The sequence below is a fragment of the Hemicordylus capensis genome, chromosome 2, assembly GCF_027244095.1.
Source record: "Hemicordylus capensis ecotype Gifberg chromosome 2, rHemCap1.1.pri, whole genome shotgun sequence".
NCBI classification, from domain to species: Eukaryota; Metazoa; Chordata; class Lepidosauria; order Squamata; family Cordylidae; genus Hemicordylus; species Hemicordylus capensis.
In genome coordinates, this window is record NC_069658.1 from 280,717,187 (window position 1) to 280,741,538 (window position 24,352).

At 41.0% G+C, this 24,352-nt stretch overlaps 1 protein-coding gene across 24 annotated transcripts in view; it reads right to left on the reverse strand.

Moving 5' to 3' along the window:
- The window catches only part of FOXP1 (forkhead box P1), an 823,426-nt gene that overhangs the window by 63,488 nt on the left and 735,586 nt on the right, over positions 1-24,352 (reverse strand). For all 24 annotated transcript variants that reach the window (XM_053290523.1, XM_053290516.1, XM_053290515.1 and 21 more), the window contains one exon: positions 13,188-13,292. In XM_053290523.1, the coding sequence (XP_053146498.1) occupies positions 13,188-13,292 (105 nt within the window). The remainder of the gene's footprint in view (positions 1-13,187; positions 13,293-24,352) is intronic.

The following is a 24,352-nucleotide window of genomic DNA, read 5'->3' on the forward strand; positions in this document are numbered from 1 at the left end:
GCATCATTTAATCAGAGTTTTGAAACCAAGTGCAGACATAGCACTGAGTCCTCACAGTATTGTAGTCCACAAGATGTAAATAAAATCACAATCAGACGAATGCTGTTAATGAATAAGAATAATAGCAGCAGCAGCAGCATCTATATACAGGAGTCTCAGATTTGTCAATCTTATTTAGTTTATTTTTTCAAGACTGTGTGTTGAATAACACCACACACTCACACCCCTACCCCAGGATCAAATTCATTAGGAGGGGAAATTATTAATAGTACATTAGAGAGGAAAATATTTCAGTATTCAAAGGAAAGCTTGGTTAGCGATTCCAGGCACATTTCAAACACCACTCTCATCTGACAGCCTTTCAGGATTCCTGCACTGCTCACACATCTCAAAAGAGTCTTCAGTAACCGGCCTGAATTTAAGCTTCTGTGTCAGGGCACAACACAGCTCTCCTTTATCACCATATGGAGATACATATATAGAATTCTATAAAAAGTGAAGAAAGCCAAGGTTAAAAAGGAGCAAGTCAAGTGCCTCTCTTTGGGCTGAAATAGCCAATTTTGACAGGCAATCCTCTGTCTTCTAAAAGCGTGTAGCACACACACAAAACAAATACTGGTTATTTTTTAAAAAATTAACAAATCATCGTAACTGTCTACTGTATTCTGAGACTGCCTGCTTAAAAATTTTTGAATTTGTGGTTGTTTAGTACCAATTTCCTGGACAGTTAATATCCACACAAACAATTAAGCTTGAGGACGATGAGAGGGAGAAAATGCAACACTAAGAATGTGAAAGTTGTATTTTTAAAGTGGAGGACACACAGAAATGCCAGGCATTCAAAGCAAGCATGCTCTTTTTATTTTATTTTAATGGCAATGGTGAACATATCTATACTTGTTTCAGCTATGCTAAATGTGTTGAGGTCATTGGACTTTCATTATAACTTTTTGGGATTTTTAAGGCAAGTCAGAAACTTTGAAAACTACAAGTACACTACACACCCCTGTAATGTCACTTGACTTAAGATGTCAATGCTTTTTATGTGACCTTTTGTTAATACTAGTACCACTGAATGATCTCATCTTTCATTCTGGCTAAATTCCAACATACAATTTCATTAACCCAGGTACTGCAGGTGATAAAACTCATTTTTCCCTAAAGAGACAGCTAAAAAGTACCAGTTATACATTTATGAAGTACCAGCAATCAAAATTATGGATTTTCTAAAAGGTTTTTAACTACTTTTATTGAAAGGAAAATCGCTGTCTCAGACTTTTGTGACACTATTGCTAATAATAAATTTTACCATTTAGACATAGCAATAATGTGGGAGATGGTGTCAATAAAAAGTATGAAACAAAGATGATCCTTGTCTCTTAAGTAATGCTTTCTGATTAGATACCGGAAATTAAAAGTGGGAAACATAAACTAAGCACCTAAAACCTTCATTCGTAATTATTAAAGACAATAGCTTTTGTTCCAAGCATATACAGCATGCAACAAATACCCTCAAATGTAAAGAGCAACACACATTTCATAGTTATTTATTCATCTAGAAAATGGACCACGAGAAGTAAAATATTGACTTAGAAAAGACTCTTTAATTTATATCCACTTAAAAAAAATAAAATGCACATAATAATGATATTTGTGATAGTAACTTTGGGCCACTTCACTAAAACTTTTCTGTCTAATATTATACATCACTAGAGGGCAGTGTGGTATTTAGGCCACTCTGACCTTTTAAAGTGATGTAACTATTGGAAGGTCTTGAACTTCCGTACCATGTCAGAGAGGCTAATAAGGATGCTGTAAAAACTTGTAGGACTCAAATCTGAACTCCAACTTAAGAGATTTGACAAACTGGAAAATAAATGAACTTCTCTTCTTCATCTGTTAGAGTCAAGGTAAATGCACACTGATCAGATTTCATATATTTTGGCCATCCTGCTAGCATTTACAGTGCGTTAATAGCATGAAACACCTTTAGCCAGCCATCTATTTTATTTATGTTTGAAGAAATGAATTTGCAAGAGCCATGTGTTTGAATTTAAAACCACATATATCTTCAATAGGTTTTCCTCCCCCACCCTCCCCTCACAACCCATTTTATCAGAAGTCTCAATTTTGTTAACACTAGAGTTAACTCCAGCTCTAAAACTTTCTGACATGCAAATGATAGCAATTAATGTATTTGGAACAATTTATGATTTCTGACCTTCCTTCAACGTGTATTAGCATATACCTGGTCTCTCTAATGTGCACTTTTTCTTCCCCCAAACCACAAGCATAGTTGCTGGAATTTCATGTGGAAGTGCTTAAGGGGTTGAAAGTTAACACCTTTGTGAGCTGAGCAGCCTCACAGTTGCTGCTAAACAAAAGCCTCTTTTAGAAGCTTCCCTGAAATGTTTTCTTAATGTGTTCCAAGTAGTTTTAGGCAAGCAACTAAAGTAAACAAGATGTTACCATGATAAAAACACTTGTGAAAACATTGCAGAGTGTGCCGAGTGAGTTTCTTTCACACAAGCCCTCCTCAGTTTTATTAAAAGTTAAATTCACATGAAGCAGATTACCAGCAAGCCTCCATTTACAAATGGCAAAAATCTTGATTTTAAAATATATTCCAGTTAGAGGTATATTTACTGCTCCTACCAAACACTGCAAAATGAAGAAAAATACCATGCGGGCTTACAGACTTCTGTGGCAAAAGCTGTTTGCTCTTGCAAGATGCTGCACTTAAATTTTAGAGAAATATATATATATTTCTCATATACATCTATCTGTGGTGTCAACAAAGTGAATTGTGTTGTATAAATAAGAGTGAAGTATCACTGGGGACCCAAGGGGTTTTGCAGCACCATTTTTGGCAGTCTCTGTCAATTCACATTTGGAGGCTAGAACCAAACAGGGCCTGCCATTATTATAATGCAAAAAGGGTAGAAATTGACCTGAAAGTGCATGGGGCATATGTGAAACAATATAGACATACCACCAGCCATGATGGGAGTAGTAAAAGGTGTCCTGACCCGAAAAGTAAGTTGCCTTTCTTTGTTCTACTCAGATCACTATCTCTATCTTCCTTGATCAGGAAGGAAGCTCCAACAAATACACTCTTAGTTTCCCAGAGATGTTCATAGGTTTATTCTCTGCTTTTTTCCTGCTGAAAGTAACTATCAACAAGAAGCAGCATTGTGAACCAACTGCCAGATCATATTTTCTTGATGGTACTAATGGCATGCCAGCTTAAGTGGCGCAGCAGGGAAATGCTGGACTAACAAGCACAAGGTTGCCAGTTCAAATCCCCACTGGAAAATTTCCCAGACTATGGGAAACACCTATATTTCACCTATTTTCCCCACTGGAAAATTTCCCAGACTATGGGAAACACCTATATGTGGGCACCAGGAGCTGAAATCGACTCGATGGCACACTTTACCTTTTAACCTTACTAAGGGCGCAGCAGGGAAGTAACTTGCCCAGGGAGCAAGAGGTTGCTGGTTTGAATTCCCGATGGTATTTTTCCCAGACTATGGGAAACACCTATACAGGGCAGCAGCAATATAGGAAGATGCTGAAAGGCATCATCTCACAATGCGCGGGAGATGGCAATGGAAAACAAGTGTTCCTTCTAAGGCATGCAAGTGTGTGTGCGTTCATGGACATCCACTCAGTTAATTTTAGATCCCACTCAGGTTTAATCAGAAAGGCCCACTCTGAATAATAGGTTTAATCGGAATAAATAGGTTTAATCGGAAACGCACACACTGCCTTTATACTGCCATCCAGAACAAAATTCATTCCGCACACTGATGAAAAATTAGAGACAATACTGATGGTAAACCCTTCCTGTATTCTCCCAAAGAAAACCACATGGCTGTGTGGTTGCCAGGAGTCGACACCGATTCAATGACACAACATTACTTTACTCTCTGAAACCCATAAAAGTGTACATGAAGTAAAAAGGTGCCATGAAAACCTCTCCCAACTATGGTTTGCAGGAGGGCCATACAGCTTGAACCCAAAGCGACTTACTCCAAATTCCTGCATGCATCTTCCTGCCCTGCTAGGCTCCAGTCCATTAGACTTACCATGTATTTGTGGTTTGGCTTAGGAACATAGGAAGCTGCCTTAGACCCAAGTCAGACCACTGATGCATCCAGCTCAGCATTCTCTACACTGACTGGCAGTGATTCTCCAAGGTTACAGGCAGGCCTCTCTCCTGGCCCTATCTGGTGATCTGTAACTATTTGCTTTGCAGACATCCTTCTGAAATGTAGCTGTTGTCTTCTTGTGGCACCCCGTATACATGGCAAAAGTTAGAAATGGAATATCAGGGATAGGAAGCCTTTTCCTCTAGAGGCACATTTACATAGCAGTGGCCCTGCAGCTGGATGCTGGAGTTCCCAGACTAATGCATTGCAAATATCCCTTGAAAAAGGCAGAATATTCTGCACAGATCATACATATTCTACAGCCTTATTCCTTCTGTTGTTTGCGGAGAGAGGAGACAACTGGAACAAAAGAGGAAGAAAACCTCTCAAGTGCATAAAGTATCATTTTGCCAAACATTCTATTTTCCATAAGCAATGCTGCAGAATAGATTCCAAAACAGATTCCATTAGATTACATCTCTGCAAACCATATCCCCCCCCCCCCGGAATATTAATCAAAACATGCTGGGTAGATAACTGACACCTTGTGCACCTTAGTGGTTTTCCTCCTCCTTTGTCCATTCTGTTAAGCATTTTGCAGGAACTCAGCATATGTATATATGAATGAATAAATAAATCTAATACAATCTGCATGGGTCTATGCTATATGGGCACAGAGACCAGCCTAGCATAAAGCCTCTGAGGCATGTGGTTTGCAGACATCCAATCCACTGTAAGACAGTATTTCAATAAGCTCTAGGCAGCAAGCTTTGGGGATATATGCATAACAGACCACGGAACATACATCAGAAAAGTGCGACTCAACTGCCCTCATGTACTTTAATCTGAAATCAGTTTCAACTCTCAGTGTGTCCAAGAATAATCTATAAAGGAAGGAAGCCAGGTAACTCGCCTCTTTTCTACAGGGTACGCATTCTCTCCTGTATTACAGCATAGATTTAATGGGACAGTACAGACAAAGGCTGCCTGCTCCCTTGTTTTCTACAGAGAAGAATGAGGCTATTCTATCACAGCAGTAAGAGTGGACTTGTTTTTGTTTTTATGTTACCTGAGTATTCCCGGCAATGCAGGGTGCGGTGGTTTCATTAGATTTAGCAGAATCACCTGCTGGTAGCAGTCAGGTCTAACTGATGTGTCAATTTCATGACAACCAGTGGCTGGCAGACAATAAATAAAATATCCCAGAAACCCTTGTCTAAACCAGAAACTTATTTGAAAAAAGAAATAGGGAAATGAATGTGTAAAATAGACTATGTTTCTGCTGATACCAATAAGCATCCTCCTGCTAGTTGGAGTGAAAGACAACTGGGATAGTTATGTGTACAGTACTTATCTTCAAAATCGAAGGTCCTGTAGTGTCCCTCACTTTGAAAACAAATACTACAGAATGATCATAGAAGAGAGTGTCAAAACCCTTGTTTCTGATTTACCAGCATTTATGTTCTGTTCTCAGAAAGTTTTAAAAAAGCACTATTGCCAAACCTAAGAATCATATTTTTTATCCTCAGTGTCCCTTCCATCTACATCATTTATACCATGTTTACACTTTTGTATGTATATACTTGCAATTTTAGCCAAAGACAGTTTTGCCTTCGAGACTGAAGTAAAGCTTACATTAAGCAAAGATGAGGGCCTAGCATAGAACTTCCAAATTATTTCCTTTGGGGCTAATTGAGGGTATTATGAAAGTAATGCCCATTTGAAGTTGCCCACTGAGCGGGGGGAGACGTGCCCTCAGCCTAGCATGGAGACAGCTGTGGATGTGATCTGTTAACATGTTAGGCAGGATGATGTTAACACGTGTTGAGTCACTTGAAGGAAGGCCAAAGACGATGTATCTATAGAGAGAGACAGACAATATTCTATAGGCTACACATCAAGACATACTGACTAGAAAGTCTGCACTACCCCCAAATCAAGGACCAAATCAAGGACACTATTATTGCAGATTAATGCTTTATTCTGTAAGGAGAAATACAAGCAAAGCAGTGTTCAGTGTGAGCAGGTGTGTAGTAAACTCTGATCCAGGGGTGTAGTGAGGGGAGAGTGGGCCCGTGTTCACTCCCTGCTACGCTGATCTCCCCAGCTCCAGCTGGATGGCCACTTGCTCAACTGGTGCCCTCATTGTCACCAACATCTCCACCTCCTACTGCCCACCTCCCAGGCCTGCCCTCCTTTCCACTGTCCCATCAGGAGTACATATGTGCCTTCTTTCCATGGGTGAGCTGGGTGGGTGGGAGGAGACTTGGTGGCTCCTGGACCCAGGCCACCTGTCTTGGTCACCGTATCTTGGATGGCTTTAAAAGGGGCTTAGACAAATTCATGGAGTACAGGTCTATCAACGGTTACTAGACTGGTGGCTGTGGGCCACCTCCAGCCTCAAAGGCATGATGCCTCTCAATACCAGTTGCAGAAGAGCAACAGCAGGAGAGAGGGCATGCCCTCACCTCTTGCCTGTGAGCTCCCCAGAAGCATCTGGTGGGTCACTCTTATTATTATTACTTATTTAACTTATTTGTATACCATCCAAAATGCAAGTCCCTGGGCGGTTTAAAACAAACAAACCAAAAAAAAGTTAAAAGGTTAAAACATTACAATTTAAAATTTAAAATGTTAAAACTATTAAAAACCATCCATCTATTAAAACAGTATCTAATTAAAAGCTTGGGTGAACAAATGTGTCTTGACTGCCTTTTTAAAAGTTGTAAGACATGGGAAAGCTCTTATTTCAGCAGGAAGTGAATTCCAAAGCCTCAGGGCTGCAAAGGAGAAGGCCCCGAGTAGCCACCAGATGAGCCACTGGCAACTGCAGACGAACCCATGTGAGATAGGATGCTGGACTAGGTAGGCCTTGGGCCTGATCTAGCAGGGCTGTCCACCTTAATATAGCTCTGTCCCTGCTCTGACCTGGGTAAATTCATATTGTGACTCCAAAACCTGCTAATCTAGAACTTTTCAATTTAATTGAAACAGTTGTAAAGACCTAAATTTTCCAGTATGGCATGTGAATATAAATGAACAGTCATGTAGGGGAAAACAAAAAACTTTCTTATAATGAACCAGGGGAATGGAAATAAATTACCCATTCCAATCCCTCCCCACTGAGTATTCAAATAAAATAAGTTTGAACTCTTTTTTGTAGAGAGAACTTTGCTTAAATACTAGACTAATTTTTGGTACGGATTACCACCAGTTGTCTGTATCTGTGACAAAGATAAAACTATTCAGTGTGATCCACCAATTTGCTGTTAGCATTAGAACTCGGATATGTTCAAAGAACTCTCCAGCCCACATGATGTATCCTATGTATTTCAATGGCTGGAACCAAACTGTACATGTATCCTTTGGAAATCAATACAGGAATGTCACATATACAGTGATGGAACTAAATCTATGTAAACAGGCAACACACACATTTCAGATTTAATACACTTGTGAAATACAAAGTACAAAATGACACTCTTGGATTATGAGATGAAAAATGGGGTTTGAATTCTGTCACCAAGTATGTTCAGAGATTATCTGACAAAACAGTAGGGATGTTTTACACATGTCCCAGTGTCTAAGATCTCTGTGCATGCATGTCCGATGCCCCAATGAGCTTCAGGGCTGCAAGCATGTCAAATGGGCCACTTTGAAGATGATGTAACATTAGACATGCTGCATGTATATGCCCATCAGTACACATGTAGGCCTGATTTCCATAATCCTTTATGTTGTATGAGAGATGCACACACCTAATAACTCATTGCACATTGGGAATTATTCCACTGGTGAGTGTGTGGACCAGTCAAGCAAAAAAGAAAAAGTAGTAGTAGTAGTAGTAGTAGTAGTAGTAGTAAGCTGATACTTTTTTCACTGGACTATTTCCCCATTTGTCCAGAAATATATGAGCTTGCAATTGTACTTTCCTTCTGTTTAGGAAAATACAGTTAAAATCCCATTGCTTAAGACTGGTTCACATACTTACAGTACTTATCCCTTATTTCCTGTGTCTGTTGATTGTGTCTTCATTCACTAAAATCAACAAAGGGGCTTGCCAACAGTTTCCTTGGCAGTACAACATCAAGGTAGGTTTATCCAAAGCCTGGGCAATGATAGGTATCATAAATTGCCTTCATGAATATCTAGGGAATTCCATACAGATTAATTCTGTTCTCAGTTACTTAGATGTCAATAAGGAACACCACCACAGACAAACAGTACACCAAGGTAAAACATGAGGGATGATGGGGGATGTCCTTGATGTGTCGCTAAGGCAAGTGATAGAATGGAACAGGAATGAATAAATAATGTACTAGCCACTGCTGCTAGATAACAAGAAAATTAAAACATAGCAGGACTCTAACTGTTCTTTTCAGGGCTGACATCCTGCCTAAAAAACAGTTGTAGGCTTCCCCACTACTGCAGCACATAGGCAAGCGGGCAATTTTCAAGGAAGCAAGGATGCAGTGGGAGGCTGCTCTTAATACAGCTGGAAGTTTCCTCACTACTGCAGCACAGGCACAGAAGGAGAGGGGCTTTTTTGCGGAGCTTCCCTGCCTCTGGAGACACTCGGTGCCTTGAAAAATATGTCCCTGATGGACATGCAGCCTCCAGGGACATATTTTCAGAAGGCACAGAACACTTTTGGAGGCAGGGAAGCTCAGCAAAAATTGCTCCCCTTATGCCCGTGCTGTATTAAGAAGCCTCCAGGTTGGGAGGCCTCTAGCTGTGTTAACAGCAGCCTCTCCACTACATCTTTGCTTCACAGGTCAAGCTATCCTCCAGTGCCTGGAGTGAATGTATAAGGCTTCCATAACTGTAGGCCTAATCCACCTCTAGTAGTTATAATGTACGCATCTAGACCACATTCAAATATTAAGTCTATTAGGCAAATGTGAAGCAGGCCCAGAAGGACACAAGAGGGACAGATTAAGCACAATCCTTCTCTTTGATCAATTATAGATCCTAATGGTTTCAGGCAAGTGAGAATAGGAGATGTTTATATGAAGTAAGTTATAGGAGAATGCTGCCTGATATCAAAGGTTTTGTTTAAAGTTTCCATGGTAAATGATAAATACCAATATATATTACTGGAAGAGTCATACTATAACCTTTGTTTTATAGGCCCCCAAAGGGGGCCAGCCTTTGGTGCCAGGCCTTTAGTGTGGGTCTGAGGAAAGTTATACTCAAGGTCTTCCAGTTTTACTTTTAGGTTGGGTTTTTTTGGTGGTTTGTACCAGGCTGATCACAGGCAGGTGTATGGGCTCTCTTGTTAAGGATGAAGTTAAGGATGACTCCCCAGCTGAGCTGATGTAGCTGGTCACTGGGGTGTTGGAGTTGCCCAGGCTTTTGGTGCTGGATGATTTCCACGTACACTTTGGGACTGGCTTGTCTGGTGCTGCTCAGGAGTTAAAAGCAGCTGTGACAACTATGGCCCTATCCCAATAGTCCTAGGATCTATGCATGTTGCTGGTCACACACTGGTTCTGGATTTTGCTCAGATCAGGTGGGTATTCCACGGGTGGGGTCTCCTATAGTTTCCCCATTGTCATGGACGGACCACTTCCTGGTTAAGGTTGGCCTCACAGTCACATCTGACCCCTGCAAGGGTGGTGGACCTTTTAGAATGGTCTCCCTGAGGAGGCTATTGGATCCAGTAGGATTCCAAAGGGGCTTGGAGGGTTTTGGAGTTGGTTCTGCTGGTGATTCTCTTGATGCCCTGGTGAATACCTGGAACAAGAAACTTACCAGGGCAGTAGACATGATCACTCCTAAGCATCCTCTCCGACCTCTCTCAAAAAGAGCTCTATGTATGTGGAAGAACTATGGGAGCTGAAGCAGCAAGTCAGATGACTGGAGTGCAAATGGAGGACTCATCTTGATTAGACACAGAATAGAGCCCATCTGAAGGCCTATGCTGTGGCAATACATGCAGCAAGGAAGCGATTTATTCTGTGAGTATTGTGTCTGCAAGTTCTCATTCAGCAAAGCTGTTCCAGATTGTTAGGCCCCTTCTGTCTGAAAACAATGTCTGAAACTCAATGAATGAAGTTCAATGAGTTCTTTGCAAATAAAATCTCTTGCATTCAGACTGATCTGGACTCCAATATTATTGCAGGGCCAGTTAGAGAGGTGTCTAGAAATCTCTCTTGTGAGATTAAATTGGATCAGTTTCAGTTTGTGAATCCTGAGGATGTGGACAAGCTACTTGGAGTGGGATGGCCTACCACCTCTTCTTTGGATTCTTGCCCAACATGGCTGATTTCATCTTGCAGGGAGGTTGTTGGAGCTGGCCTAGTTGATATAATTAATACCTTACTGAGAGAGGGCAGGATGTCACCTTGTTTGAAAGAGGCAGTGGTTCAACCCCTTCTTAAGAAACCCAACTCTGGATCCCTGGTGACTGATAATTATAGGCAAGTCTCCAAACTCCAATAGTTGGGTAAGATGATTGAGAGGGTGGTAGCTGATCAGCTCCAAGTGGTCTTGGAGGAAACTGCCTATCTAGGCCCATTTCAAACTGGCTTTTGGGAGGGTTATGGGGTTAAGATGGCCTTATAGATGACCTTTGCCAGGGAACTGATGGAGGGAGTGTGACTCTGCTCGTTCTTTTAGATCTCTCAGCCATTTTTGTTCCCAGGATTTAGGAATAGGAGGCACTGTTTTACAGTGGTTCTGCTCCTATGTCTTGGGTAGATTTCAGATGGTAGAAATTGGTGACAGCTGCTCTTCTAAGTGGGAGCTACTAAATTATGTCCCTCAGGGCTCTATTCTGTCACCAATGTTCTTTAACATCTACATGAAACCACTGGGTGAGGTCATCAGGGGATTTGGTGCTGGGTGGTATCAACATGCTGTTCTCAATAGGCTGGACGTTATTGATATTTTATTTATTTATTTATTTATTTATTTACATTTTTTATCCCGCTCTTCCTCCAAGGAGCCCAAAGCGGTGTACTACATACTTAAGTTTCTCCTCACAACAACCCTGTGAAGCAGGTTAGGCTGAGAGAGAAATGACTAGCCCAGAGTCACCCAGCAAGTACCATGGCTGAATGGGGATTTAAACTTGGGTCTCCCTGGTCCTAGTCCAGCACTCTAACCACTATACCATGCTGGCATCCAAATCTATTTCTTTTTGTCATCAACATCAGTAAATGGTGTTAGCACCTTAAATGCCTGCCTACAGCCAGTAATGGGCTGGATGAGGGATAATAAACTGAAGCTGAATCCAAGCAAGATGGAGGTGCTCATTGTTGAGGGTTGTAATCCGCAAATCGGGATAGAAGCTTCTGTTCTGGACAAGATTACATTCCCCTAGAAAGATCAGGCTTGTAGCCTGGGTCTCAACAGTCAGGTTGAGCCTGTGGCCAGGAGCGCTTTTTACCAGCTGCAATTGGTTAGACAATTCCACCCATTCCTTGAGGAGAATGACCTGAAAACAATGGTAAACCAGCTAGTAACCTCCAGGTTGGAATAGTGCAATGCATTCTATGTAGTAACTCCCCTGCTGAGCAAAGAGGAACCTTTTTAAACTGGCGATTCTCTTTATTTAGCAGGGAGAGAGCAACTGGCCCTATCCATCCCCAGCATAGCAATCCTCCAGTGGCTGTTGGTGGTATCTAATATTTATTTCTTCTTCTTTTTTTAGATTGGGAGCCCTCTGGAGACAGGGAGCCATTTTATTATATTTTATTTATTTATATCTATGTAAACTGCTTTGGGGACTTTTGTTGAAAAGCGGTATATAAATATTAGTTGTATTTGTATGTAGGGATGCCTTTGTACATAGATAGGAAACTTCAATCAGTCCAAAATACGGCAGCCAGATTGGTCTCTGGGGCATCTCGGAGAGATCACATAATGCCTGTCCTTAAACAGTTGCACTTGCTGCCAGTGTGTTTCCGGGCAAAGTACAAAGTGCCGGTTATTACCTTTAAGGCCCTGAATGACGTAAGTCCAGGTTACCTGAGAGAGTGCCTTTCTCTACAAGATCCCCACTGCTCATTTAGATCATCAGGAGGGCTCTGTCTTCAGGTGCCACTGGTTCATCTGGTGGTGACCTGGGGTTGGGCCTTCTCAGTTGTCACCCCTAGATTGTGGAATGCACTCCCCATAGACATGAGAGGATTATCTTCCTTGGAGGCCTTCAAGAGAGCCTTTAAAGACCCATCTTTTTAGCATGGCTTTTAATGTTTAGTTTAATTTTAATCTGGGTTAAAAAATTTAATTTTAATTGTTTTATTATGTGTTTTTTATTTTAATGTAAACCACCCTGAGCCACTTTAGAAAGGATGGTATATAAATCTAATGAATGAATGAATGAATAAAAGGTATGTGCTGGAATCCATGCATTTATAGCACCCACTAGCCAGTAAGGCAATTTCTAACCAGCATAAAAAACCATTTTAATGGAAAGAAGTCAACAACAAACAATAGAGGCCCAATTAAAATAATTAAATGTTCAGTTTTAGTAGTGTGATTGATCATTAGATTCTTATTTGATACACATTAATTTTGCATGAAATTCTGCAACCGTATGTTCAATTTAAAAAAATAAAATTCCAAGATCAATTAAACAAAATATTAAATTCGAACTAGTAACTTTTGCTTAAGATTCTGTGTTATATCTGAGCCTACATCAAAACCTATACAATTAACTGTGTGTGGAAGATCTGTCATGAAAATCCAGACGATGAACTCAGGCTGTGATCCACCAATGTTTTCGTGAATAACAAAAAGTGGGATTTACCCATGCAGAAATCACAAAGGGATTCACCCGTGCAGCAGTGCTGAATCCAGCAGTTGACATCAGGTGGTGGTGAATGAGGTTCTTTGGCAGCCATTCTTAAATGCCCTTCTGTAGAGACTCCAGTGAGGACAATGGGGCTTGCATGTGTGCCGATTTAGAAGGAAAGTCACTGATGGCAGGACATATTTCAGGTCATCCTATAGCAGGGTCATGCTTAATGAAATACATTAAATGCTACCCCAACACACCCCATAAAAAAAGAAAACCATTCTTACTTTAGAAAAGACTGGAAATCTTCGCACACTGCTTCACAGCCTGGCCATTTGCATACTCCATGCCCATAAAGTGGATGGCTATGTGAGTGCTCTTCATGGGATAAACTGAAAGAATGAAGGGGAGGAAGCGGGAAAGCATTATAATGTGATGCTGCTTAGCATGAATTTACCTTGCTACTGCACAATGTGGAGCAAAACACATAGGTATAATACATAAATAAAATGACAGATCCAGGATCAAATCATTTTGTTTCATGAAGCCCTCCTTTGAACATTAAAACAAACAGTCACAAGCTTGCAGAGATTGTAGGAGACAGGTTGTGTGGCTCATTAATTAATTAGAAGTTTGGTGAAGAATTGAAACACAGGAAATGAACGCTGGGAACATCTGACAGTGTAGCTTGATGTCCTACTTGATAAGAAAAATGTTTGAAACTTGCATATTTACAGTGGATACATCTGGATGGAAAACTACCCTTGCATTTTGCATTTAGCAATTTCACATCTTAAATAATTTTCAGGGTTACAGGTGCTCTAAATTACTATAGGGGGCGGGGGGAACACCACATACTGAGATATGCTACTGCATCTTTAATGAACGTCTAGGAGGCTCTCTCATATTTTGATGAGTTCTTTGCAATCTTATTCATACTTTCCCCCAAAAGTGTATGTTTCCCAAATGTAAAATTCATTACAACAAGGCACTCAGTTCTAAAGGAAATCTGTAGTTTCATTGGGTTAGAAAGCATCATTAACCTTTTTAAGTTGAGCAGCAACGTTGCTGTTCTTCCCTGTAACCTAAAATAGGGTTTATAAAAAGGGAAAAGAAAAGCCTTCTGAACACAAAGGGGTTAAACCTCCAGCAGGATTCCAATCAATACGTAATGATTTAGCTGCACTGATCCAAGTCATGAGATGCTTTGATCCAGGCCATGTGGTGTTCAGGGAAAAGTATCTGTTGCATCAACTGATGAACCATGCTCTGAAATATCTTTACTGAACTTCTGCATGAAGACTCCCTAAGTAAAGAAATTATTTTTTCTGACAATTTCCATAACCTTAAAAGACTTTTAGAAATACAAAATGTCAAATTGTATCAAAGGCTCTACTTTTTTGTCTACACTCACAATATTTATATCAATATTTTTTAATAGCAAGATATGTATTTTTTTAGTGTTGAGCACGTCAAAACAAAAGGATTGAATGGCACATAATAGTTAAACATAAACCATATATTTATATTTCTTATTACGAGACATACAAATGAAAGTTCTGTTATGTATCAGACTCTAAATGGAATACCTTGCTTGAAAAAAAAAAGAAAAAAGAAGAAAAACATTAGAAACACGTAGAAATATGCTACATTGGTTACTTTTTCAGATGCAGAGACTAATCTCTGCATAGGAAAAGAATGTACACTAGTTTGGAACTTATGCAGAGTAGTGAAAGTGTCTTTTGTAGCATAGAAAGTCAGGAAGCACCCACATGTATCAGTTTCCTTATGTATGTGCATGTGGCAAAAGAAATGCTTACACCACCCTTCACTTACAAAATACATTTACTTCCTGATAGAGAAGAGGAGTGCGTGTCAGGAAAATTCAGGTGAAATGATACATTCACTGTTTTCTTCTACACTTAAATACCAATAATTGGCAGCCCACCCTCAAACTATCACAGCAGCATATTTGCCTACAATGTTGGCGTAACATTGCTATTGAGTTTTCATAGATCCTGGTGTGATCCATCTAGAGACCCTATATTTAGACACAAAGAGTTATAAATTTGAATTATTAGTCTAGCTTTACAGCTCTCACTCAAATGTGCAAAATTTTAATCCCCCCTTCCAGAAAGACACAACAAAAACAAAAACAGTGTCAAAATATAAAATTTTCAAGACTGTATTTTGTGAGCTTTAGAGTAGAAACTTTCTGGTAGAGACATTTTAGTATTGCAGATGGAATTGTCAAACTTGGATCAGGAAAAAGCTGGGTTTGGATACCTGCTTTGCCCTGAAGTGCACTGTCTTGGGTCAGTCATAGAGGCTCTCCACAAGAGACCCACTCTCCCCACACACGAGCATTCCGCCCCTCTGGGCAACTGGATTGGCTGACCACACAGGGATGGCGTGGATCGGGGGCCATCTGACCCCTGCAAGTCCCAGCATGCCCCATGAGAGTGTGCCAGGCATTCTGGGGGGACCCCTGATGCTGGGAGGCTTGCTGCAGCCTCTCAGTTGGGGGTCTACTTGCGAGTCGCCACATCTCCCAAGCGAAAAAATGGGGTTAGCAAAGTGCTTGCTCCGCTAACCTTATTTTAGAGAAGAACTATTTTGCCAGGCTAGCTGTCGTTGAATGACTAGGCTCACGCGCGAGCCCAGTGGTTCTCACAATGGGTGAAAACCGGGCCGGGCTCCCTTAGTGGGAATTGTGAGAATAGCCTCACAGTCTTTCAGCCTAACCTACCTCACAGTGTTCTGAGGATAAATGGCAGGGCTGTGGCATCAAAGATGTTGCCCTGAGGTATTTGGATGAAAGGAAGTGTTAACAACATGTAATAAATAAATACATAGGTCGACATCCTAACACTGTGCGTGTGCAACAAAGTTGCACAAAGTTGCACTAGTGCAAGAAGATAACGAAGCTGCACTAAATCATGGGTATTTGCTGTACTCTTGTGAAAAGGGTTTCTGAAAACATAGGAGGCATGCCACAGGTTGTGCATCTTCTTAAGCAAGTGCAAGTATGTTGTACTAATGCAACACCAGTTTGGAACACAAGCTCTGGACTTAGCACAAGCAACAAGTGCAACAGTCTTGCACTAGAGCACAGTGCTAGACAGCCATAAATAAGAAGTTCAAATGAAACCACCAAATTATTATCCACTGGTTTCTCTATTCTTTATTCTCATAGCATGGGAAGAAGGATTATAAAAAGTAATCAAGTGTTATTTGATTAGCATTTTAAAGTAGCAATCAACAATGTCAAAAGAAAACAATTTAAAATAACCCCCAGTTGGTAACAGAAAACAAAAAGAGAGTTGTTGAAGAAACGATACTGTTATGGCAGAAAAGAGAGCGGGTGAGAGGAGAAACCATTCAAAGGAGTTTGCTGCCTTTTATCCATATCTCTTTAATAAGGCTTTAATATGAAAATGTGAATCAGCCTAACATACACATGAAAACAGAGGTGCACCTAGGCAATTTTGGAGCCCGGACCTAGAGGCCTTTGAAGGTACTCCCTCCCCTCCCCTGGAAACGAAGCATCTTCATGCTCGGCTGGGTGACCACATAACCTGGAACAGACTAAAGAGGATTTGAGGGGCCCCGGGGCTGTGTTGGCCCTGGACTTCGGCCTGGAAGTTCAGAGGTAAGAGCACCTCTGCATGAAAACACTTGTTTGTAACTAGTAGCTCAAGTTAACAGACTAGGTTTCACATTACAGCAAACTGCAGCCTTATATGTTAGTAGCAGGCTCCGTTCAGCAGGCCTAGGGACTACAGGACCAGTTAAGCTAGAAAGATACTGTTAAAAAAGGGATAAAAATCGAGGCAATATGAGTTTGCAGGACCACTGTTTGTTTACTCAGCAGACAATTCAGCTTCATACTAAAAACACAAGGTCCATTTTAGGACAGGCTTTGCGAAGGAGAATTTATGGTGATGTTATATCACACTCAGCTGTTCTTAAAATTGAATGATTTAAGACAGCGTTTTGTTGTCTTGTTATCAACTGACTTTGCAGTGTAGAACAGAAGAATGGAAAACGAAGCACAGATCTTAATAGCCCATTAGGATCAATGAAAAATTCGTAGCTATGTCAGTGCTTTTTGTTTCTGCGTGTCTGGCAGACTTCGCAAAAAATTTCCATCACAACTAGCAAAGCACAAAACGCACAATAACAAAAGGACAAATTATCCATGTGTTCTGTAGGGTCACCAAATTGTAAATACGACAACACTGCCAGCACATATCTAGCTCCTAAACTGTTTTTTAAAATATCCTTAATAAAGACTAATGGTGTTAGCCAATTTTATGAAAACATCCCCAGAGTCCTATGTATGTGTGTATATAGAAAGCTGCACAGCTGTGATCATGTTATGAATCATGGTTCCTGCTTTCTAGTATGGAATCTGGTTCCTTTTGCAGAATCCTATAAATCCTCGGTTTCATTTACATTTCTATATTTGTTAAATAGCATAATTTACACATCCTAGATAATACTGAAATACCAAAATTCCCACTCCACACATAAATGTGCATCAAGCAACTGGAGCAAATTAATAGGCACCTTTCCACTCTTAAGCAGTCCATACAACTGGAAAGGTTTGCACTTCAGAACTCAAACCATACATTCCAGAACTATGCTTTTATGTTTCTTGAGAAGTCTTTGTCAAATGCTGGCTTAACATGCTAAAATCCACATTAAAAATGAAACCCAAATTATCATGTATTTATACTAAAAGAAAAAAATTAGAGAAGAAGAAGGCAGGAGAACTGAAGGATGAGAAAACATTGGTTTATCAGAAGTCCTGGAGGAAAAAACCAAGCGTGCTGGCAATAACTGGATGAAGAGCTGCATTTCTTACACTGACCATAAATGGGAACCTGCTATAATATACTCTGCACCATATTATGCCAAATACACACAGAGAATATTTCTGTTCACCTTCTTTAAAGAAACATCATAGAAACTGATCAAATATACTGGGAGTCAGCAAAATTTGATATTTTGGGGGGTGATTCAGACTTTATGCATGTGTTTGCTATACACACTCTTCATGTCTTCTGGTGAACACCATAAAGTGAGAAAGAGAGATGCAACTCAACGTAAGGGGCCTGCCTGTTGTGAACATATGCTGGGAAACCACAATTGGCTGTAACTTCTTGGCAAGTAACCACTGATGGTTTAAAAGAAAACCATGAATGTCCTCTTCATATTTTTATGGTGTAGCAAGCAGATAAATGAAGCAAACATGTCAGCAGAGTAAAGCATGAAATAGTTTATTTCCTAGTCTTCGCTAGACTGGGCCCAGTTGGGAAGAGCTTGAGAGTTTAGGAATATCCCACCTGAATGCTAATTATAGATCTATCAGGAATAGAGCTATCAGGCAGGATGCCTCTGAGTACCAGTTGCAGGGGAGTAACAGCAGGAGAGAGGGCATGCCCTCAACTCCTGCTTGTGGCTTCCAGTGGCATCTGGTTGGCCACTGTGTAAAACAGGATGCTGGACTAGATGGGCTTCGGGCCTGATCCAGCAAATCTTATAGGCAAATGCTGAAGTATTGGTGTGACAGTCGCAATTATTCTTCCTGGTGAACAGGCAAGTCATCATGTTCTGTGCCTGTTGAACGTTCTGAAAATCTTTCCAAGGGCAGCCTCAAACAGAATGCATTGCAGTAACTTAACCTCAAGGTCACTAAAGGAATGACTATTCAAGTATGCCTATATTGTAATAGCAACGGTATCCAGTCTGCACTAAACTGTACAGAAGTGCACTTCTGCTCTGAAGTGACTGTGAAAGAGGTGGCATTGTTAGGTACCATGCATCTTTACTGCATGTCAATGATTTGCAGAGTAAGTACTCATTTATAAAGCATAAAAAATATGTACTTTCCCCCTTCAATAGGTAGCACAGAATTGTAAAACATAACCCTGAATTCTGTTTTAAATAGATTTGTAGCAATAAAAATACAATTCCAGATAAAGGCCTATATATACTTTGAGACAGACCTTTACAATTCCACCAACACCTTAGTTTCTGTTACTTGTTAAACTAATACAATGTCAGCATCCTCAGTAGGGGATGCAAGAAAGACGTGTGCAGAACCGCGTCAAATTGAACTGGGTTCAATTTTAACCGCCACAGTTCAACCGGCTCAAAACAAACTGGCCTCCAAAAAAAGGTGGCCGGTCCGTGTTCGAATCAAAAGGGGCCTGACACATTATGGACTGGTTTGAGGGGCAGTGCTTGTAAAGGGGAATCTGGTGAGGATTTACCTTCACAAACAAAAGGGGAATCCTGCCTTTAAATGGTTTCTAAGGCCAGCTGGGGTGGTAGTGGTTGGTGGCATCAAGAGGGCACCTTACAAGCAGCTTCTCTTAAACCCCAGGGCTCCCCCCACCAGCAGTGTGGCCTGCGCAGAAGAGCCACAGTTCTGGCCTCCACAGATGTGCGAACACCATTTTTGTGACTGCCGCGCATGCACGGAGACAAATTTGCGGGGTCACACAAATGGCCTCTGCACATGTGTGGAGCCGGAACTGTGCCACCGGTGCATGAGGAAGCACTGGGGTTTAGAGGAGCTGCCAGTGCCGCAGATAAAGTGCCATCTCTCTAATCCCCCCCAGCCATCCTTAGAAACCTTTTAAAGGAAGGATTCCCCTTTTCTTGTAAAGGAGAATCCTCATCAGATTCCTCTTCACAAGCATCACCACTGGAACCGGGTTGAACCGGTGGCTTTTTTGACTGAACTGGTTCACACACCTGCGGTTCAGTTTGAATTCAAACCAACCATCAAAAATGGTTCCATGCATAATCCTACTGCAAGAGGACTACAGAGGCACAAGCTTGAATAAGATTTAGAAACATGGTCAGGATTTAGTGGCTTACATGTTCCAAAACATTAGAAGTGTGGAACAGGAGCTGCATCCATGCAAAAGGCTGCTTTAGAACTTGGCGAGGTCAATGCTGAGCAGCCGAACGTGCATGGAGGGGGAGGGGGAAGGTGGTGATCTGTTCTTTCTACCCTCTAAAATTGCTATTTGACTGCCAGGACTATGCCCTTGAGGTTGTGCAGCCAAATCATACTTTGGAGGAAGGACAGATCAGTGAAAACAGCTCCCTGTGCATTTGGCAGGTCAGCAACAATCCCACTGAGCTCCAAATACACCTTTTGCATGGACTCCGCTCCTATTCTGCACTTCTAATGCTGTGGGACATGTGAGCCAGTGATATTTTCTTGTTTGTACAATGAATCCAAAGTGTTCTGACACATTGCAAAGCAAAACACTGCATTATGATGATTATTCTAAGATAATTTGTCAGACCATAAAGGCAACACACTGACCAGTTGTAGGGCTGAAGTCCTCTTGTCTTCAAAAATTCCAAACCAGAACTATGAGAACTTCATGCCCATATTTTGAAGTCCGAACAGTAGTAAAATTGAATATCCCTAAACTGGAACATACTAATCAGTCATGCCAAGTAGAAATTAAGTTGTTAACAATAGGAAATCTACGCACAAGGCCAATGCCAGTCTGTGTCTGGCTGACCTAAGATAGAAACACACTAAGACACTAAAAATGGGCAAGGAGAGCAAGCTCATAAACAATTATATGTAATCTTCCTTCCTTCCCCCCAAACTGTTTTCATGGCAGGTTCGGTGGTCCGTCTTCCCTCCTTCATAGAGGAGATGTTCTGCAGAATAGTTAATTGGATGCACAGATCCTCCAAGAGTTAGCAGAGGACTCTGGCACGTTTTGCTAAGAAAGCCAGTATGGCTTCTATGGAAGCCACAGAAATACAAGGTGGAACTTCTATCATAATATCCAGGCTTTACAAATCTCACACTGACTGCACACAAGGCTGAACACACACACCGCCCCCGACCCCATGTCTATTTGGAATGCACTCCCTGCTGAAATAAGAGCCTCTCCATCTCTGATGGAGCTTTTAAAAGGTTTTTAAAGACACAGTTATTTACCCAAGTTCTTAAAACTAGAATTGTGGTTTTAAATTGTTTTAATTTTTGTTTTATGTTGTTGTAAATTGCACATTATGTACTGTAAGGAACATAATTTTTGGAAAGAGCCAAAAGAGACAGGCCCGTCCTTAGGGTGGGGCGACTAGGGTGATCACCACAGGCCCCACGGCGGTGCACACTGGCCGAGCGGGTGGAGAGCAACCTGCCTCTCCGCTTGGCAGCCTTGCCCTCAGCTCCCACATGTGAGCCTGCCTCACTTCCTGGAAACAGGCCCGTGGCAGCAGAAGACACTGGCCAAGTGAGCAGCGAGGCAGCCTCACCCTCAGCTCCCACCACGAGCACCTGCCCAGCCCTCACTTCCTGGACAGGCCCTGCAGTGCAGCAGCACACACTGGCCAAGGCGAGCAATTAGACTGACTCTCTGCTCAGCAGCCTTGCCCTCCCCTCCCACCACAGGCACGCCTGCCCTCAGAGCAGACGGAGGAGGAGGAGTGTCTGTGCAGCCGACAGTAAAAATAGTGCTGTGACTCAGTGATGGCCCCTTGCCTTCAACTTTCAGAGCTGCTGCTGCTTCTAAGAGGTAAAAATGTGCCCCCCCCCAAATCCCAACCCATTTTCTTCCCAATATTTTGCGATGATTGCTCCGCTTATTCACAAACAGCCATTCTCCCCCCTGCTGCTTATCTGTGTCATTTTGTTTTTGTGTGCTGAAGAATACTGTGTCTGCGTGTGAAGTCATGAGCCCAATGTTCTCTTTCTCACTCACTCAGTCTAATTTACAGGATTGTTGTGAAGATAAAATGGGGTGGTAGGTATATATGCTTCCCGAAGTTTCTTGGAAGGAGGATGGTAGAAAATATGTATACGTTCAGATTGCAGGCTGTATTTACTAGCTTTCTTATTAAAAAATAGCAGTGTGTGTATATATGTATAATATACATACACACACACATTTATTTAAAAGCAGAATTTAATAGCAGAATCTATATATATTTAAAAGCAGAACTGACACTTGGTTTCTATAAATGCCCCCCGCACCAAGACCCACCCCCCACCCAAGACTACACTGATAGAGGAATAAAATATATGTAATAGATTTTTGAATTAATGTGCTTGCAAGAGAGAAGTAAAAGATAATTGTAAATTTGTGGGATTCGACTACAAATTTTATTCCTTTTATTGAATAGTGTCATAAATGGTAAATGTGAATTTGAGAAAAATCTTCCGTTTATTTGGGGCATAATGTGGTTTTGGAGTTACTGATCTGATTATTAAGTTGTAAACATCTGCTGAGAACAATAACAATTAAAATCTGAGAGTTATATTTGTGGATTTTTTTTAAAAAATTGAGGATTTATTCTAAAAAACTCTGTACAAACAATATGATATTTAAACCTTTTCCCCAGCATATTCGGGTGTAAAACTGTAAAAAGACTGGATTGCTGCAATGTGCTCTATGTGGGGCTGCCTTTATATGTAGTCCGGAAACTACAGCTGGTTCAGAATGCGGCAGCCAGGTTGGTCTCTGGGTAATCTTTGAGAGACCACATTACTCCTGTATTGAAAGAGCTACACAGGCTGCTGACAAGTAAAGTCCTAAATGGCTTGGGCCCTGGGTATTTAAGATAACATCTTCTTTGTTATAAACCCAATTGCCCATTGAGATAATCTGGAGAGGTCCATCTGCATTTGCCACTGGCTGGTCTGGTGGCCACTCAGGGATAGGCCTTCTCCACTGCTGCCTCAAAGCTTTGGAATGGACTCGCTGCTGAAATAAGAGTCTCCCCATCTTTGACAATTAAAAGAAAAGTCTTTAAAGACGCATTTCTTCACCCAGGCTTTTAATTGAATGCTGTTTTAATAGTTTTAACATTGTTTTGAAAAGTCTAAATTATTGTGATGTTTTAACTTTTTTGCTGTCATTTATTTTAACTAATGTTTTAATATTTTCTGTTGTCATTTATTTTGTTTTGTTGTAAACCGCCTAGAGACATGAGTTTTGGGCAGTATAGAAATATGTTGCATGAATTAATGAATGAAAAGTAGGACATTCAACTAATTTCAGTGGCAGGATTGTTCACGAACAATTTGGTATCTGTAGGTCATTAGAAAGTTAAGTGTGAGTTTATTTTGCACAAATTATTCAAAAGACAGATTATTTAACTATAACCATACACTCAGCGACCACCATCGAACTTTGAATTAAGTGTGCCTAGATGCATTGTAAGCAATCCAATTATAGGAAACATAGGAAACTGCCATATACTGAGTCAGACCATTGGTCTGTCTAGCTCAGTATTGTCTTCACAGACTGGCAGTGGCTTCTCCAAGGTTGCAGGAAGGAATCTCTCTCAGCCCTATCTTGGAGAAGCCAGGGAGGGAACTTGAAACCTTCTGCTCTTCCCAGAGCGGCTTCATCTCCTGAGGGGAATATCTTGCAGTGCTCACACATCAAGTCTCCCATTCATATGCAACCAGGGCAGACCCTGCTTAGCTATGGGGACAAGTCATGCTTACTACCACAAGACCAGCTCTCCTCTCCGTATTGTGTATTGGATGATATTATATTTGTAGAGTACAATGCAATGCCAACAAATTGTTTATTTTCTTCGTTTGAAATGGTGACGCAGTGGGCATTCTGTCAATAATTTGGATGAATGGTACTTTCCATCAGGCTGTAATTTTGGCTTAAAATTAGATTTTTCCTTTAAAGTGGTTAGAGATTATTGCAGGGTATTGTAAACTCGTTAATTTCTGAAATAATTCATTCAGAATAAATCTTGAAAACTGTAGCCACTAAAGTAACAATTTTTTTAATCAACATCTCGCTAAACCCTAACGTATTATCTATAACCTCATACAATTAGTGTAAAAGAGTTCAGTCTAATTCCCTATAAATGATTCTCGTGAGAGTGGATGTTAAGGAGGCCCTGCACATGCTGATTTCAGGAACATGAATTCCCTGAATGAACATGATTTCAGGGACAGCTCTGAAAACAGACAAGTGGACACAAGGAGCAGCATCCAAACTAACAGTGCTCTTATGTTAGAAAGTGTAATGGGCACAATTTCCCAACCCCACTTTCCTTTGCTACTTTTGATGTATGTCCCCAAGGGCTGGAAAACCCTCAGAGACATACATCAGAGGCCGCAGAGAGAAGGGAAAAACTGGGTAGCATAGCTTCCTGATGTTAGGATTTTAATGTTGTTTCAAATTTTAAAAATGTTTTAATGTTTTAATTTGTGCTTTTTTACCGTAAGCCACCCAGAGATTCAAATTATGGGTGGTATATAAATATGCTAAATAAATAAATAGTTGTGCATGCAAAATGTTCTAATGCAAAGGTAATGTTAGTCTGGATGCTGTTCAAGGGCTCTTAAGACTTAAGGAGATGCAAAGAACACATGAAGATGAGTTTCAATGCTCAACTGGAACTTTCAGACTAGGAGGGAACCAAGGAATCA